This window comes from Salmo salar, chromosome ssa11 (genome assembly GCF_905237065.1).
Source record: "Salmo salar chromosome ssa11, Ssal_v3.1, whole genome shotgun sequence".
NCBI classification, from domain to species: Eukaryota; Metazoa; Chordata; class Actinopteri; order Salmoniformes; family Salmonidae; genus Salmo; species Salmo salar.
Genome location: NC_059452.1, coordinates 30,813,355 through 30,832,054, shown reverse-complemented (window position 1 = coordinate 30,832,054; position 18,700 = coordinate 30,813,355). Strand labels below are relative to the sequence as shown.

Here is an 18,700-nt window from a genome sequence, read left to right as displayed (position 1 = left end):
GGATAATGGAAAGCTACAGTATCAGGATAATACAGTGTTATATAATATGGTGTTATATCACGTGGATAATGGAAAGCTACAGTATCAGGATAATACAGTGTTATATAATATGGTGTTATATATCACGTGGATAATGGAAAGCTACAGTATCAGGATAATACAGTGTTATATATCACGTGGATAATGGAAAGCTACAGTATCAGGATAATATGGTGTTATATCACGTGGATAATGGAAAGCTACAGTATCAGGATAATATGGTGTTATATCACGTGGATAATGGAAAGCAACAGTATCAGGATAATAGTGTTATATATCACGTGGATAATGGAAAGCAACAGTCAGGATAATAGTGTTATATATCACGTGGATAATGGAAAGCTGCAGTATCAGGGTAATACAGTGTTATATATCACGGTGGATAATGGAAAGCTACAGTATCAGAATAATACAGTGTTATATTTCACGGTGGATAATGGAAAGCTACAGTATCAGGATAATACAGTGTTATATAATATGGTGTTATATATCACGTGGATAATGGAAAGCTACAGTATCAGGATAATACAGTGTTATATATCACGTGGATAATGGAAAGCTACAGTATCAGGATAATATGGTGTTATATCACGTGGATAATGGAAAGCTACAGTATCAGGATAATATGGTGTTATATCACGTGGATAATGGAAAGCAACAGTATCAGGATAATAGTGTTATATATCACGTGGATAATGGAAAGCAACAGTCAGGATAATAGTGTTATATATCACGTGGATAATGGAAAGCTGCAGTATCAGGGTAATACAGTGTTATATATCACGGTGGATAATGGAAAGCTACAGTATCAGGATAATACAGTGTTATATTTCACGGTGGATAATGGAAAGCTACAGTATCAGGATAATACAGTGTTATATTTCACGGTGGATAATGGAAAGCTACAGTATCAGGATAATACAGTGTTATATTTCACGGTGGATAATGGAAAGCTACAGTATCAGGATAATACAGTGTTATATATCACGGTGGATAATGGAAAGCTACAGTATCAGGATAATACAGTGTTATATATCACGGTGGATAATGGAAAGCTACAGTATCAGGATAATACAGTGTTATATATCACGGTGGATAATGGAAAGCTACAGTATCAGGATAATACAGTGTTATATTTCACGGTGGATAATGGAAAGCTACAGTATCAGGATAATAGTGTTATATAATCACGGTGGATAATGGCACATTTAAGAAGGACAAAGAAAATCAGTGTGTTTCAAAATGTTGTGTAGTTTCTGAATGAACACTGAAGTGCTCAATTACACTATATCAAAGGAAATCTAATTAAGAATGCAAATACATTTGTTACGACATCCACACCAAACGTTTCTTCCGCTAACCCTAAGTAGAGGGAAAGCATTGTTGCTAAAGGAGGGTGGTGTAATCGTTCAGCTGTAAATAAAACGCTGCATCAGCTCTCATTGAAACCCATAATGACTTTTCTTCACATGATCCAGGTCCTCAAATAACATTAGACCCAACCCCCACTTTACTATCCCCATGTCTTAATGAATACTTCTGAAACACTTAGGCCTGCTTGATTGAAGCCTTGATTGTTATTAACAATTAAACATATAATTTCCTTGTAAACACTTGACAAGCAACAAAATGGGTAGTTTATGTCCTAAATTAATTATTTGACCAAAAGTTAAATAGGGGGTTTAATCCTCATTACCAGACATTTATAATGACAAACCTTGTTAACCAATTACGTTTTTGTTGTGACAGGTCTCTCCAATGTTAATAGATATGAATCATTTATTTCATTTCAGAGCGATATGCAAATAAAGTTGACAGTTGCTAATGCAAAAGTGTTGTAGGGTGATGTAGAGTCTGGAGCCAATGGGAAGGCTCAGTCATATCTGATAAAGAGCCCACATGTAAAACAAACTCATTCATATTAATGTAGAGGATTCTATCTCGAATTATGCAAATGAGAATACATCGCAGTACTTTTTGGTTTGGGATGTATTCTACTGTGTCATTTCATGTATTGCTTTGTAAAGTGCATCCATATAAAATATTAGAATTTAAAATGGCATGGCTCATGTACAACTGAAAGCAATAAAATGGGACCACAATATTGTTAATGTTACAAAGGTTTATTTATTATTTGAATGGCACCACCTGCAATTTGGCAATGAGTTCCCCTCATATTAAGTTTACAAAACATCTGTAAAGATTAAAGTGCACAGGATTGGCTTGCCATGTTCAGGCTGCAGATCGTTTAAAGAAAGGTTCATGCTACCAGCACTCCAATCTAAAACATCAATCCCCTATCACTGCTCATAATCAGATTCACATACTTTTCCTATACTGTACCTCTTGGGATCATTTTGGGCCATTCACTACCTATCCTCATACTTTTAATTCCTCCATCATTTCTTCAATTGCCTGTTCTTGTATCTGGCTAGAAAATGTCAGGCTTGATATGGTTAATGTTCCTCTACTTCAATACAAACCTCTATCTCTGTTATAGAAAGACAATAGTATAGTAAGAATTGTCTGTTTATTTGGCACAGACAGTTTGTCCAGAGAAAGCACCCTGTGGCTTGGTTGTTAGAGCAGAGAGAACTGCACAGTTACAGTAGCTAATACAAATAAAAAGAAAGCAAAAACACCACCCACTCCCACCCAACTTAGAGAAATCCCATGTCAAATCTGTCTTGTAGTTAACATAGGAACACTTGAATAGGCTTGTTCTGTAAAGGCTTGAATATGGCCCATTGCTGGTTTTATTTCAAACTGTTTTGTTTCACATTTGGGGCCCCATTTAAAGTGAGATTTCCTGATGATGCTTCTTTCTAGGCCCACACGTGTCTCCTCTGTCCTCACTGGGTCATTGTTGTGCAAATGGGGCATTATTCAAAGTCACCACAAGATTGAGGTCGAGGAGGGCTGTGTCTGTCTGTCTGTCTCTGTCTGGAGCCCCACAGAGAAGGGAAGAATAACATGACAGCGGTTGCCTAGTCCCAGATCTATTTGTGCTGTCTTGCTAACAGATGGTCTTTGTAACGCCAGGTTTGATCTTGGACCAGGCTCTGACTTTGTTTGAAGCATGAGGATTTGGAGAAGCCAGGTCAGTCAGTTCTGTCTTGAGCTGTATGCTCTGTCCTCTGGGATGAACTATTGCCCTTTTCACACTGTTGTGCCGACACGAGCCGAACAGTGCTGGCTCTGACATATTCTTTTCACATGTCCTTTCCAGCACGGTTCAAACAACTATGGTGGATGCATAACCAGGCCAGCACAATGCAGCTCGGTTCGGCTTGGCTCAGCTCAGTAGTGTGAATCAACCCTATGTATCAGGCAGACGGCCCAGTGGACCATCAACAGGGCCCAGTAGCCTATACTTCTCCTCCAAAGAGGACTCAGGAGCGCCGCCCTGCAGGTGGATGAGAGGCTTAGTCTGTAGGAGCACAGTGGCTGCGGCTCGGCCCTGTCTCTGGCCCCGGCACTGGTTCTCCTCCTGATTCTTCCAGTTGTAGATGTTGATTCTGTGCTCCAGCTCTGGGCTGGCCTTGGCTGAGCTGGCAGGGCTGGGAAGCTTCAGGTTAACTGGGTCCACCAGGCCTTTCTGGGCCAGACAGGAGTCCTCAGACAGGGACGAGAGCAGCTCCTGGACTACCACGCTGGGGTCCCGTGGAAGGGGAGGCTGGGCTGAGGTCAGACCCAGGCCCAGAGGGCTGCAGTAGGGCAGGGGGAAGCAGCACTGGCCCTGGGTGTTGTAGTGCTGCCTATCCTGGGTCTGCTTCTGGGACTTGTAGTCCAGATAAGGCCCCCGGGCCTTGGTATGGGAATTGTAGTTCCTAGCCTGGGTGTGGTAGTCCCTGGCCGTGGTGCTGCTGCTGCAGTCCGTAGTAGACGAGCACAGGGTGTGGCTGCTCAGGCTATGGGGGCGGGCCGTCAGACTGCTGCTGGACCGTGATACGCTGGTGGAGGTGTCACTCACAGCACTGCTCATTTGCTCCACGCCCAGCAGAGGGTTGTTGTGGGCGGGGTAATGGGTCTTAGGGAGGTGGACATCGATGGCTGCCATGGTGATGACACGAGGACCCTCCATGTCTGAAATGACACATCATCCAGTACATCAGACTGGGAAGGGAAGATACAGTAGGTATACAGAGTTGCCCCATATACATTACCAGCTATACACTTTACCCAAGATCCACTAAGTCACTCACCACTACTTGGTTCACTGTAGTACTGGCTGATATAGTTGTTCATGTCGTCATGATGGACAACAGGATCTGGATAACAGATAAAAGAAGCATGATGAGGTTAAAGACCCAATCTGTATGATTTCAATGCACTGTAAACACAGTGCAAAACAATCCCTAGATGTGGGAACAGTACATTTCACTTTTAGGTGGTGAGACATCTTATCTATCTATCCAAGTCTACAGGTGCTTTACCGACTTAACCCTGGTTTCCAAATCACACCAAGATAGTGTTGTAAGGCTCAAGTACAGTAGTGAATGTGAGAGCAACCAGGCTTTGGTATAGAGTTCTCTTTGTGTCCTCAGCCAGACAGCTAGGGCCTCAGTGGTGAATGGTTCTGCCCTGATCTGCTCTTCAGTGTTCGCTTGATTGGGCCTGAGCTCAGTGTTTGTCCGCTGAGTGGTGCCCAAAGTACCCCGAGTGCCTGGGCCGATCCCCCAGGACCACAGCAGACTCTGACGGGTAATTTCATTTATTTTTCAGCGTAAAATATTAATCCAGGAGAGGGAGGGATGGAGGGTAGGGGGGGCACCCCTGGAGAGGAAGCATTGCACTCACTAAAACACGACCAAGACAATCACTCAGTGATTAATAACACATGAGGACGTCTCAGAGAGAAAGAAAGAATGAAAGAAAGAAATAGAAAAAAAGGATGGACAACATGAAAGTGCCTGTCTGTCTGTCTGTCTGCCTGCCTGTCTGTCTGTCTGCCTGTCTGCCTGCCTGTCTGTCTGTCTGCCTGCCTGCCTGTCTGTCTGTCTGTCTGTCTGTCTGCCTGCCTGCCTGCCTGTCTGTCTGTCTGCCTGCCTGCCTGCCTGCCTGCCTGCCTGCCTGCCTGCCTGCCTGCCTGCCTGCCTGCCTGCCTGCCTGCCTGCCTGCCTGCCTGCCTGCCTGCCTGTCTGTCTGCCTGTCTGTCTGTCTGCCTGCCTGCCTGCCTGCCTGCCTGCCTGCCTGCCTGCCTGCCTGCCTGCCTGCCTGCCTGCCTGCCTGCCTGCCTGCCTGCCTGCCTGCCTGCCTGCCTGCCTGCCTGCCTGCCTGCCTGCCTGCCTGCCTGCCTGCCTGCCTGCCTGCCTGCCTGCCCGCCTGCCTGCCTGCCTGCCTGCCTGCCTGCCTGCCTGCCTGCCTGCCTGCCTGCCTGCCTGCCTGCCTGCCTGCCTGCCTGCCTGCCTGCCTGCCTGCCTGCCTGCCTGCCTGCCTGCCCGCCTGCCTGCCTGCCTGCCTGCCTGCCTGCCTGCCTGCCTGCCTGCCTGCCCGCCTGCCTGCCTGCCTGCCTGCCTGCCTGCCTGCCTGCCCGCCTGCCTGCCTGCCCGCCTGCCTGCCTGCCTGCCTGCCTGCCTGCCTGCCTGCCTGCCCGCCTGCCTGCCTGCCTGCCTGCCTGCCTGCCTGCCTGCCTGCCTGCCTGCCTGCCTGCCTGCCTGCCTGCCTGCCTGCCTGCCTGCCTGCCTGCCTGCCTGCCTGCCCGCCTGCCTGCCTGCCTGCCTGCCTGCCTGCCTGCCTGCCTGCCTGCCTGCCTGCCTGCCTGCCTGCCTGCCTGCCTGCCTGCCTGCCTGCCTGCCTGCCTGCCTGCCTGCCTGCCTGCCTGCCTGCCTGCCTGCCTGCCCGCCTGCCTGCCTGCCTGCCTGCCTGCCTGCCTGCCTGCCTGCCTGCCTGCCTGCCTGCCTGCCTGCCTGCCTGCCTGCCTGCCTGCCTGCCTGCCTGCCTGCCTGCCTGCCCGCCTGCCTGCCTGCCTGCCTGCCTGCCTGCCTGCCTGCCTGCCTGCCTGCCTGCCTGCCTGCCTGCCTGCCTGCCTGCCTGCCTGCCTGCCTGCCTGCCTGCCTGCCTGCCTGCCTGCCTGCCTGCCTGCCTGCCTGTCTGCCTGCCTGTCTGTCTGTCTGCCTGCCTGCCTGCCTGCCTGCCTGCCTGTCTGCCTGGCTGCCATCCATCTATGAAGTGGGCTGACATCATTAGGTCATTTAGTTTGGTTTAAATCAATATGCATGTGCAATACTTTGTGATGATCTGCTCTGCTACCTTAAAGGACAAGTTTTCTTTTTTACAACCAAATCTCTATTTTTGATGTAAATGGCATGTTATAGAAGGGTCCAAACACCTTTTTTAAATTTTTGATAAACTTACAGAAAATGACTTCCTCATCCTCGTTGTGTAGTATGGGGGCCCCGAAAAAACACTAATATGCAACAAAAGGAAATTTAACGTTGTGGATAAAGTTCATAATGACACAATTCCACGTGTACAACATCTAAAGCCCTGCATCATTATACTGAGAGCTTTGCCATTTCTAAAAGGACTTATTTGGGTATTTTTGGGGTCCCCATACTACACAAAAAGGATGAGGAAGGGATTTGCTGTTTGGGGTAAGTTTATAAAAAACATGTGAAATCACAAAAAAGGTGTCTGGACCCTTCTATAACATTCCATTTACATCAAAAAGAGAGATTTGGTTGTAAAAATAAAACTTCTCCTTTAAGTGAGGTATTCACATTGGATTTTGGTACTTTGTCCTCTTCCCCCAGCAGTACAACACATAGAGAAGTTATGTGAACTTCCAAGAAGTTGATCTGAAAGCAATTACTGTCCTTTTCACCCATAACTCTTTGTGGTGAATTTTGTATGTTCCTCAAAATCTACAGCTGCTCTCTTGAGAAGTGACAAAACCACAAATCCCTCGTGACCAGTAGACAAAATGTTTCTAACCTTTTCTACCTCCTTTTGAAACAAGCTTAGTTTTCAACAAGGAAATAGACTTCGCAGTAGAGTGCCTCAATTAGAATGAATGACACTTTGATGGCATCCCCCGGGCCCGAGGGCGGAGAGAGAGAGGGGGGAGAGAGAGACGTGAGGAGTCCTAACCCAGTCCACGGTCTGTCCTTGCAGGCCTGCCTGAAGCCTAAGTGCTCCTCCTGTCCCAATACTCCTTCCATGTTCTTGAAAAAAAAAGACGCATGTTCCTAAGAGCCAGATTTCCCACAATCCCCTGGGGGTGGTGGTGTGGCGTCTCCTGGTGCCCTATTGTGGTTTCCAGGTGAAGAGGAACAGATGTTCACAGTGGCACTCTCTCCTCAGACCTCAGAACAAGGCCCAATGCACAGAGCACTCTGTACCTGAAACAGCCTGGCTGAGGAACATGCTTGTTGTCCCCAGGTTTCAGCACATCCTAAAAGCTTTTCTGCCCTCTTATTGATACTGCACTGCCTGCGGTCAGAGGTGTGGTGTGTGTGTGTGCGTGCCTTGCCTGCGGTCAGAGGTGTGGTGTGTGTGTGCGTGCCTTGCCTGCGGTCAGAGGTGTGGTGTGTGTGTGTGCGTGCGTGCCTTGCCTGCAGTCAGAGGTGTGGTGTGGTGTGTGTGTGTGCGTGCCTTGCCTGCGGTCAGAGGGGTGTTGTGAGTTAACGTCAGTGTTTTAAGAGGCTAGGGCCTGGAGACTAGCTCAGGGCTACTGCTTCTAGATCAGTTTGACACTGCTCTGGCACTCCATTCACCTGATGTTACATTGGTTGGGACTTTTTGTCCCACATAATTATGTACATACTTTATGTACAAACCTCTCTCCTGGTTCTGTCAGGATGCCTTTTCAACCAAACAGACCAATGTAGAACTTTATTAAAATGAGTCACAGGCCTCCCGAGTGGCACAGTGGCCTAAGGCAGTGCTAGCTCCTGGTTTGAGTCAAGGCTCTGTCGCAGCCGGCCGCAACCGGGAGACCCATGGGGCGGCGCACAATTGGCCCAGCGTCATCCGGGTTAGGGGAGGGTTTGGCCGGCAGGGATGTGCTTGTCCTATCGCGCACTAGCGAGCCAGGTGTACGGTGTTTCCTCTGACACGTTGGTGTCGCTGGCTTCCAGGTTAAGTGGGCAGTGTGTCAAGAAGCAGTGTGGCTTGGCTGGCTTGTGTATCGGCCTTTCCTTCGCCTCTCCCAAGTCCGTACGGGAGTTGCAGCGATGAAACAAGATGGTAACAACCAATTGGATACCACGAAATTGGGGAGAAAAAGGGGTAATAATAAAAATAAAATAATAAAATGAGTCAAGTTCATTCTTGTTGGTCTGTGGTGAAGTAATTAATCATTAGGATTTACAGGTTTGTCTGCCTCTTCGAACAGCAGTATTCACCAGACTCATTATCATTACATGGTCCAGAATATAGCAATACCCATGAAGAATATCAAAGAGCTAGTATCTATTTTATCTCATGGTCTGATGATTATGGTATGGAGTATTACATATACCGTTATAGTTAGGGACAGAATTTGGGAAAAACTCTGGGCCCTAGTTTCCCTGGATGTGACATACACTACATGACCAAAAGGGGTGTCCACATACTCTTGTATATATAGTGTAGCTTATAGGTACAGTATATGTGACTGTACCTGCTGGGGTCTCCCTGAGGACTCCATGTCCCTCGTCGTCAGACTCCCCAGGGCCCTGGCCCTCCACCACCTGGTAGCTGCTCCTCTGTTTGCCCCACACATGGTGGATCTGCATAGCAGCCTCCTGCTCTGCAGCCAGGTCCAAGTCCTGCTGGGCCAGGTGGGCCCGGAGCTGTCTGATCTCAAACTGAGGGGGGGGAGACAGAGAGAGAGTTGGTCTGGAAAAGGCATACACACACATGTATTCTTCTAGCTGAAATCTTGGTTTATTGATGTAACAATATGTCAGTGTTGACTAACCTAACCTTTTAGTCCCAGACAGGCCCTTTCAGCATGATCCCAGGCATTCTGCAGGCTAAGTGGTTCTATTACTAGCTATAGGATCAATGCTTTCACTGGGGTTTCCTCTGGCCTGATGGCTCATATTGACAAACAGCCAGTCAGATTACACATGAACTGTTTGTTTCTAGCATTACACTGAGGATTCCATCATTACTGTTGTGTTTTGTACAACAACATGCTTCCATTGATGTACAGTTATGGCTTCTCCCTGTATTGATCTTGGGACCTTGAGTCTTTGAAAGAAATGTAGTCCTTTAGTTCAACTGACTAGAGGAGTGCAGTCATTAATCAATCAATCAAATGTATTTATAAAGCCCTTTTTAAATCAGCAGATGTCACAAAGTGCTATACAGAAACCCAGCTTAAAACCTAACAGCAAGCAATGCAGGTGTAGAAGCACAGTGTCTAGGGAAAACTCCCTAGAAAGGCAGGAACCTAGGAAGAAACCTAGAGAGGAACCAGGCTCTGGGGGGGGGGGGGGCAAGGCTCTGGCTCTGGTCCCCCCTGTGCCGAGTTGAGATTATAGGAGTACATGGCCATTAAGGCCAGATCGTTCTTCAAGATGTTCAAACGTTCATAGGTGACCAGTGACAGTGATAAAAATAACATGGAAAATATGTGTTGTTTACATCTATATAGGAAACATCTTTCCAAATATATTTTACTGTATTATGTTGCGTGCTTATGAGTATTGTGGGTTCATAATATCACAAAATCATCTGTTAATTACGGATTTGCAAATCATTGAATATTGTAAAACAATTTGAAGAACCATTGTCTCTGATGTCTGTTGAAAATGCGTTGGCAACACATTGAACTCTTCTGTGAAGTGTTACTGCCCCCCTGTGGTAGCAATTGAAATTGCAGCCTCTGGAAATCTGAAACAGCCTCAACCACAACCCTAACGCTAGCTTGATGTTTACCTCCCGGTTCAACCTTAACCCTAACCCTAGTGTCATGTCCACATCCTGCTTCAACTTTAACCCTAACCCTAGCCTCAACCACAACCCTAACTCTAGCTTCATGTTTACCTCCCGGTTCAACCTTAACCCTAACCCTAGTGTCATGTCCACATCCTGCTTCAACTTTAACCCTAACCCTAGGCTCAACCACAACCCTAACTCTAGCTTCATGTTTACCTCCCGGTTCAACCTTAACCCTAACCCTAGTGTCATGTCCACATCCTGCTTCAACTTTAACCCTAACCCTAGCCTCAACCACAACCCTAACTCTAGCTTCATGTTTACCTCCCGGTTCAACCTTAACCCTAACCCTAGTGTCATGTCCACATCCTGCTTCAACTTTAACCCTAACCCTAGCCTCAACCACAACCCTAACTCTAGCTTCATGTTTACCTCCCGGTTCAACCTTAACCCTAACCCTAGTGTCATGTCCATATCCTGCTTCAACTTTAACCCTAACCCTAGCCTCAACCACAACCCTAACTCTAGCTTCATGTTTACCTCCCGGTTCAACCTTAACCCTAACCCTAGTGTCATGTCCACATCCTGCTTCAACTTTAACCCTAACCCTAGCCTCAACCACAACCCTAACTCTAGCTTCATGTTTACCTCCCGGTTCAACCTTAACCCTAACCCTAGCGTCATGTCCACATCCTGCTTCAACTTTAACCCTAACCCTAGTGTCATGTCCACATCCTGCTTCAACTTTAACCCTAACCCTAGCCTCAATCACAACCCTAACTCTAGCTTCATGTTTACCTCCCGGTTCAACCTTAACCCTAACCCTAGTGTCATGTCCACATCCTGCTTCAACTTTAACCCTAACCCTAGTGTCATGTCCACATCCTGCTTCAACTTTAACCCTAACCCTAGGCTCAACCACAACCCTAACTCTAGCTTCATGTTTACCTCCCGGTTCAACCTTAACCCTAACCCTAGTGTCATGTCCACATCCTGCTTCAACTTTAACCCTAACCCTAGCCTCAACCACAACCCTAACTCTAGCTTCATGTTTACCTCCTGGTTCAACCTTAACCCTAACCCTAGTGTCATGTCCACATCCTGCTTCAACTTTAACCCTAACCCTAGCCTCAACCACAACCCTAACTCTAGCTTCATGTTTACCTCCCGGTTCAACCTTAACCCTAACCCTAGCGTCATGTCCACATCCTGCTTCAACTTTAACCCTAACCCTAGCCTCAACCACAACCCTAACTCTAGCTTCATGTTTACCTCCCGGTTCAACCTTAACCCTAACCCTAGTGTCATGTCCATATCCTGCTTCAACTTTAACCCTAACCCTAGCCTCAACCACAACCCTAACTCTAGCTTCATGTTTACCTCCCGGTTCAACCTTAACCCTAACCCTAGTGTCATGTCCACATCATGCTTCAACTTTAACCCTAACCCTAGCCTCAACCACAACCCTAACTCTAGCTTCATGTTTACCTCCCGGTTCAACCTTAACCCTAACCCTAGCGTCATGTCCACATCCTGCTTCAACTTTAACCCTAACCCTAGTGTCATGTCCACATCCTGCTTCAACTTTAACCCTAACCCTAGCCTCAACCACAACCCTAACTCTAGCTTCATGTTTACCTCCCGGTTCAACCTTAACCCTAACCCTAGTGTCATGTCCACATCCTGCTTCAACTTTAACCCTAGCCTCAACCACAACCCTAACTCTAGCTTCATGTTTACCTCCCGGTTCAACCTTAACCCTAACGTCATGTCCATATCCTGCTTCAACTTTAACCCTAACCCTAGCCTCAACCACAACCCTAACTCTAGCTTCATGTTTACCTCCCGGTTCAACCTTAACCCTAACCCTAGTGTCATGTCCACATCCTGCTTCAACTTTAACCCTAACCCTAGTGTCATGTCCACATCCTGCTTCAACTTTAACCCTAACCCTAGCCTCAACCACAACCCTAACTCTAGCTTCATGTTTACCTCCCGGTTCAACCTTAACCCTAACGTCATGTCCATATCCTGCTTCAACTTTAACCCTAACCCTAGCCTCAACCACAACCCTAACTCTAGCTTCATGTTTACCTCCCGGTTCAACCTTAACCCTAACCCTAGTGTCATGTCCACATCCTGCTTCAACTTTAACCCTAACCCTAGCGTCATGTCCACATCCTGCTTCAACTTTAACCCTAACCCTAGTGTCATGTCCACATCCTGCTTCAACTTTAACCCTAACCCTAGCCTCAACCACAACCCTAACTCTAGCTTCATGTTTACCTCCCGGTTCAACCTTAACCCTAACCCTAGTGTCATGTCCACATCCTGCTTCAACTTTAACCCTAGCCTCAACCACAACCCTAACTCTAGCTTCATGTTTACCTCCCGGTTCAACCTTAACCCTAACGTCATGTCCATATCCTGCTTCAACTTTAACCCTAACCCTAGCCTCAACCACAACCCTAACTCTAGCTTCATGTTTACCTCCCGGTTCAACCTTAACCCTAACCCTAGTGTCATGTCCATATCCTGCTTCAACTTTAACCCTAACCCTAGCCTCAACCACAACCCTAACTCTAGCTTCATGTTTACCTCCCGGTTCAACCTTAACCCTAACCCTAGTGTCATGTCCACATCCTGCTTCAACTTTAACCCTAACCCTAGCGTCATGTCCACATCCTGCTTCAACTTTAACCCTAACCCTAGCCTCAACCACAACCCTAACTCTAGCTTCATGTTTACCTCCCGGTTCAACCTTAACCCTAACCCTAGCGTCATGTCCACATCCTGCTTCAACTTTAACCCTAACCCTAGTGTCATGTCCACATCCTGCTTCAACTTTAACCCTAACCCTAGCCTCAACCACAACCCTAACTCTAGCTTCATGTTTACCTCCCGGTTCAACCTTAACCCTAACCCTAGTGTCATGTCCATATCCTGCTTCAACTTTAACCCTAACCCTAGCCTCAACCACAACCCTAACTCTAGCTTCATGTTTACCTCCCGGTTCAACCTTAACCCTAACCCTAGTGTCATGTCCACATCCTGCTTCAACTTTAACCCTAACCCTAGCCTCAACCACAACCCTAACTCTAGCTTCATGTTTACCTCCCGGTTCAACCTTAACCCTAACCCTAGCGTCATGTCCACATCCTGCTTCAACTTTAACCCTAACCCTAGTGTCATGTCCACATCCTGCTTCAACTTTAACCCTAACCCTAGCCTCAACCACAACTCTAGCTTCATGTTTACCTCCCGGTTCAACCTTAACCCTAACCCTAGTGTCATGTCCACATCCTGCTTCAACTTTAACCCTAACCCTAGTGTCATGTCCACATCCTGCTTCAACTTTAACCCTAACCCTAGCCTCAACCACAACCCTAACTCTAGCTTCATGTTTACCTCCCGGTTCAACCTTAACCCTAACCCTAGCGTCATGTCCACATCCTGCTTCAACTTTAACCCTAACCCTAGTGTCATGTCCACATCCTGCTTCAACTTTAACCCTAACCCTAGCCTCAACCACAACCCTAACTCTAGCTTCATGTTTACCTCCCGGTTCAACCTTAACCCTAACCCGTGTCATGTCCATATCCTGGTTCAACCCTAACCCTAGGCTCAACAACAACCCTAACCCTAGGCTCAACACCAACCCTAACCCTACCTTCAGGTCCACATCCCAGTTCAAACCTAACCTCAACCTTAACCCTAACCATTACCATAGCATCATGTCCACATGCCAGCTCAACCGTTAACCACAGCCCTAACCCTAATCCTACCTTCATGTCCAAATATCTATTGCTGCTCATTGGACCCTATGCTCACTCGGCTACACAGCTGATGCCTGCTGGACTGTTCATTAACACGGTACTTCATTTTGTTTATCTGTCGGCCCCAGCCTCGAACTCAGGCCCTGTGTGTAGCTAACTGACCCTCTCTGCCCATTCATCGCCATTTACCCGTTGTTGTTGTCTTAGCTGTTTACCCGTTGCTGTCTCACCTGTTGTTATCTTAGCTCTCCCAATCAACACCTGTGATTGCTTTATGCCTCTCTCTAATGTCAATATGCCTTGTATACTGTTGTTTAGGGCAGCTCTCATTGTTTTATTTTACTGCAGAGCCCCTAGTCCTGGTCAACATGCCTTAGATAGCTCCTTTGTCCCACCCCCCACACATGCGGAGACCGCACTTAGCTTAACTGACGTGAGATGCAACCTCTCTCATCGTCACCCAATGCCTAGGTTTACCCCCACTGTACTCGCACCCTACCATACCCTTGTCTGTACACTATGCCCTGAATCTATCCTACAACGGCCAGAAATCTGCTCCTTTTATTCTCTGTTCCCAACGCACTAGACGACCAGTTCTTATAGCCTTTAGCCGTACCCTCATCCTACTCCTCCTCTGTTCCTCTGGTGATGTAGAGGTTAACCCAGGCCCTGCAGCCCCCAGCATCACTCCCATTCCCCAGGCGTTCTCATTTGTTGACTTCTGCAACCTTAAAAGCCTTGGTTTCATGCATGTTAACATCAGAAGCCTCCTCCCTAAGTTTGCTTTATTCACTGCTTTAGCACACTCCGCCAACCCTGATGTCCTAGCCGTGTCTGAATCCTGGCTTAGGAAGGCCACCAAAAATTCTGAAATTAGAGATAGCCTGCAGAGTTCTGTCATAGTATCCAGGTCTATGCCCAAACAGTTCAAGCTTCTACTTTTAAAGATCCATCTCTCCAGAAATAAGTCTCTCACTGTTGCCGCTTGTTATAGACTCCCCTCAGCTCCCAGCTGTGCCCTGGACACCATATGTGAATTGATTGCCCCCCATCTATAGTCAGAGTTCGTACTGCTAGGTGACCTAAATTGGGATATGCTTAACACCCCGGCCGTCCTACAATCTCAGTTAGATGCCCTAAATTTCACACAAATTATCAAGGAACCTACCAGGTACAACCCAAAATCCGTAAACATGGGCACCCTCATAGATATCATCCTGACCAACTTGCCCTCTAAATACACCTCTGTCTTCAACCAGGATCTCAGCGATCACTGCCTCATTGCCTGCGTCCGTTATGGGTCCGTGGTCAAACGACCACCCCTCATCACTGTCAAACGCTCCCTAAATCACTTCTGCGAGCAGGCCTTTCTAATCGACCTAGCCCGGGTATCCTGGAAGGATATTGACCTCATCCCGTCAGTAGAGGATGCCTGGTTGTTCTTTAAAAGTGCTTTCCTCACCATCTTAAATAAGCATGCCCCTTTCATAAAAAACTGTAATAAGAACAGATATAGCCCTTGGTTCACTCCAGACCTGACTGACCTTGACCAGCACAAAAACACCCTGTGGCGTACTGCACTAGCCTCGAATAGTCCTCGCGATATGCAACTTTTCAAGGAAGTCAGGAACCAATACACACAGTCAGTTAGGAAAGCAAAGGCTAGCTTTTTCAAACAGAAATTTGCATCCTGCAGCACTAATTCCAAAAAGTTTTGGGACACTGTAAAGTCCATGGAGAATAAGAGCACCTCCTCCCAGCTGCCCATTGCACTGAGACTAGGAAACACTGTCACCACTGATAAATCCACGATAATCGAGAATTTCAATAAGCATTTCTCTACGGCTGGCCATGCTTTCCACCTGGCTACCCCAACCCCGGCCAACAGCTCTGCACCCCCTGCAGCAACTGGTCCAAGCCCCCCCCCTGCTTCTCCTTCACACAAATCCAGACAGCTGATGTTCTGAAAGAGCTGCAGAATCTGGATCCCTACAAATCAGCTGGGCTTGACAATCTGGACCCTCTCTTCCTAAAATTATCCGTCTCCATTGTTGCAACCCCTATTACTAGTCTATTCAACCTCTCTTTCGTATTGTCTGAGATTCCTAAAGATTGGAAAGCGGCCGCGGTCATCCCCCTCTTCAAAGGGGGAGACACTCTAGACCCAAACTGTTACAGACCTATATCCATCCTGCCCTGTCTTTCTAAAGTCTTCAAAAGCCAAGTAAACAAACAGATCACCGACCATTTCGAATCCCACCGTACCTTCTCCGCTATGCAATCCGGTTTCCAAGCTGGTGTACCTCAGCCACGCTCAAGGTCCTAAACGATATCATTACCGCCATCGATAAGAGACAATACTGTGCAGCCGTCTTCATCGACCTGGCCAAGGCTTTCGACTCTGTCAATCACTGTATTCTTATCTGCAGACTCAACAGCCTTGGTTTCTCTAATGACTGCCTCGCCTGGTTCACCAACTACTTCTCTGATAGAGTTCTGTGTGTCAAATCGGAGGGCCTGTTGTCCGGACCTCTGGCAGTCTCTATGGGGGTGCCACAGGGTTCAATTCTTGGGCTGACTCTTTTCTCTGTATATATCAATGATGTCGCTCTTGCTGCGGGTGATTCTTTGATCCACCTCTACGCAGATGACAGCATTCTGTATACATCTGGCCCTTCTTTGGACACTGTGTTAACAAACCTCCAAATGAGCTTCAACACCACACAACACTCCTTCCGTGGCCTCCAAATGCTCTTAAATATTAGTAAAATGAAATGCATGCTCTTCAACCGATCGCTGACCGCACCCACCCGCCCGAATAGAATCACTACTTTGGACGGTTCTGATATGTGGACAACTATAAATACCTAGGTGTCTGGCTAGACAGTAAACTCTCCTTCCAGACTCACATTAAGCATCTCCAATCCAAAGTTAAATCTACAATTGGCTTCCTATTTTGACTATCCTACCGATCCTTGACTTTGGCGATGACATTTACAAAATAGCCTCCAACACTCTACTCAGCAAATTGGATGCAGTCTATCACAGTGCCATCCGTTTTGTCACCAAAGCCCCATATACTACCCACCACTGCGACCTGTATGCTCTCATTGGCTGGTCCTCGCTACATATTCGTCGCCAAACCCACTGGCTCCAGGTCATTTATAGGTCTTTGCTAGGTAAAGCTCTGCATTATCTCAGCTCACTAGTCACCATAGCAACACCCACCCGTAGCACGCGCTCCAGCAGGTATATTTCACAGGTCATCCCCAAAGCCAACACCTCCTTTGGCTGCCTTTCCTTCCAGTTCTCTGCTGCCAATGACTGGAACGAATTGCAAAAATCACTGAAGTTGGAGACTTATATCTCCCTCACTAACTTCAAGCTGTCAGAGCAGCTTACCGATCGCTGCAGCTGTACACAGCCCATCTGTAAATAGCCCATCCAACCAACTACCTACCTCATCCCCATATTTGTTTTTTGTTTTTCTGCTCTTTTGCATACCAGTATTTCTACTTGCACATCCTCATCTGCATATACAGCTGAAGTCAGAAGTTTACATACACTTAGGTTGGAGTCATTAAAACTCATTTTTCAACCACTACACAAATTTCTTGTTAACAAACTATAATTTTGGCAAGTCGGTTAGGACATCTACTTTGTGCATGACACAAGTAATTTTTCCAACAACTATTTACAGACAGATTATTTCACTTATAATTCACTGTATCACAATTCCAGTGGGTCAAAAGTTGACATAAAGGCACAGTCAACTTAGTGTAACTTTTTAAGGTATAGGGGGCAGTATTTTCATTTTCGGATGAAAAGCGTGCCCAGAGTAAACTGCCTAATACTCGGGCCCAGAGTAAAATATTTGCATATTATTAGTAACTACAGTGTCTGTGGGGTCACGTTGCACTTCCTAAGGCTTCCATTGGCTGTCAACAGCCTTTAGAAACCTGTTTCCTCCTTCTCCTGTTACTGGGCAGAGAATAGTAGCTCAGTCAATGAGTGGACGGCCTATGGACAAAGGGCTTGGTGATGCGCGAGCCTGCGAGCGCGCCGTTCCTTCTTTTTCTCCTGGAATGAATACGCTATTGTCCGGTTGGAATATTATCAACGTTTTATCTTAAAAAGACCCTAAGGATTGATTGTAAACAACGTTTGACATGTTTCTACGACCGGTAATGGAACATTTTGACTTTTCGTGTCCTGATTTACGCTCACACGTTATGCCTTTGGATAGTGATCTGAACGCACGAACAAAACGGAGGTATTTGGACATAAATATGGAGTATTTCGAACAAAACAAAAATTTCTTGTGGAAGTAGGAGTCCTCGGAGTACATTCTGACGAAGATCAGCAAATGTAAGAGAATATTTATAATACTAATTCAGAGTTTTGTTGATGCCAGAACTTTGCTTTTTCTGTAAAGTTATTTTGAAATCTGACAAAGCAATTGCGTCAAGGAGTAGTGTATCTATAATTCTTTCAATAACTGTTGTAAATTTGAATCAACGTTTATGATGAGTATTTATGTAAATTTATGTGCACATTCCCCTGAAAGTTTTGGTGGGAATACATTTTCTGAACATCACGCGCCAATGTAAAATGCTGTTTTTGGATATAAATATAAACTTTATCGAGCAAAACATACATGTATTGTATAACATTAAGTCCTATGAGTGCCATCTGATGAAGATCATCAAAGGTTAGTGAATATTTTAGCTGTACTTTTGGTTTTTGTGATGCATGTCTTTGCTTGGAAAATGGCTGTGTGGTTTTTCTTGTGAAGTTTATGTCCTAACATAATCTAATTTTATGCTTTCGCCGTAAAGCCTTTTTTAAATCGGACAATGTGGTTAGATTAACGAGAGTCTTATCTTTAAAATGGTGTAAAATAGAGAAAATGAAATTATGAGATTTTCGCTGTTTTGTATTTCGCGCCATGCTATTTCACTGGCTGTCGAATAGTGTGTCCCGCAGGTGGGACAGTAGCGTCCCACGTAGCCCTG

At 46.5% G+C, this 18,700-nt stretch overlaps 1 protein-coding gene across 1 annotated transcript in view; it reads right to left on the bottom strand.

Moving 5' to 3' along the window:
- Positions 1–2,146: 2,146 nt before the first annotated feature.
- Positions 2,147–18,700, bottom strand: part of LOC106596078 (transmembrane protein 266) — a 107,482-nt gene continuing 90,928 nt past the window's right edge. Inside the window, exons 9-11 of the mRNA XM_045689324.1 lie at positions 8,645–8,831; positions 4,245–4,310; positions 2,147–4,125 (exon numbers count right to left, since the gene is read on the bottom strand). Coding sequence (XP_045545280.1) covers positions 3,359–4,125; positions 4,245–4,310; positions 8,645–8,831 — 1,020 coding nt within the window. The 3' untranslated portion in view covers positions 2,147–3,358. The remainder of the gene's footprint in view (positions 4,126–4,244; positions 4,311–8,644; positions 8,832–18,700) is intronic.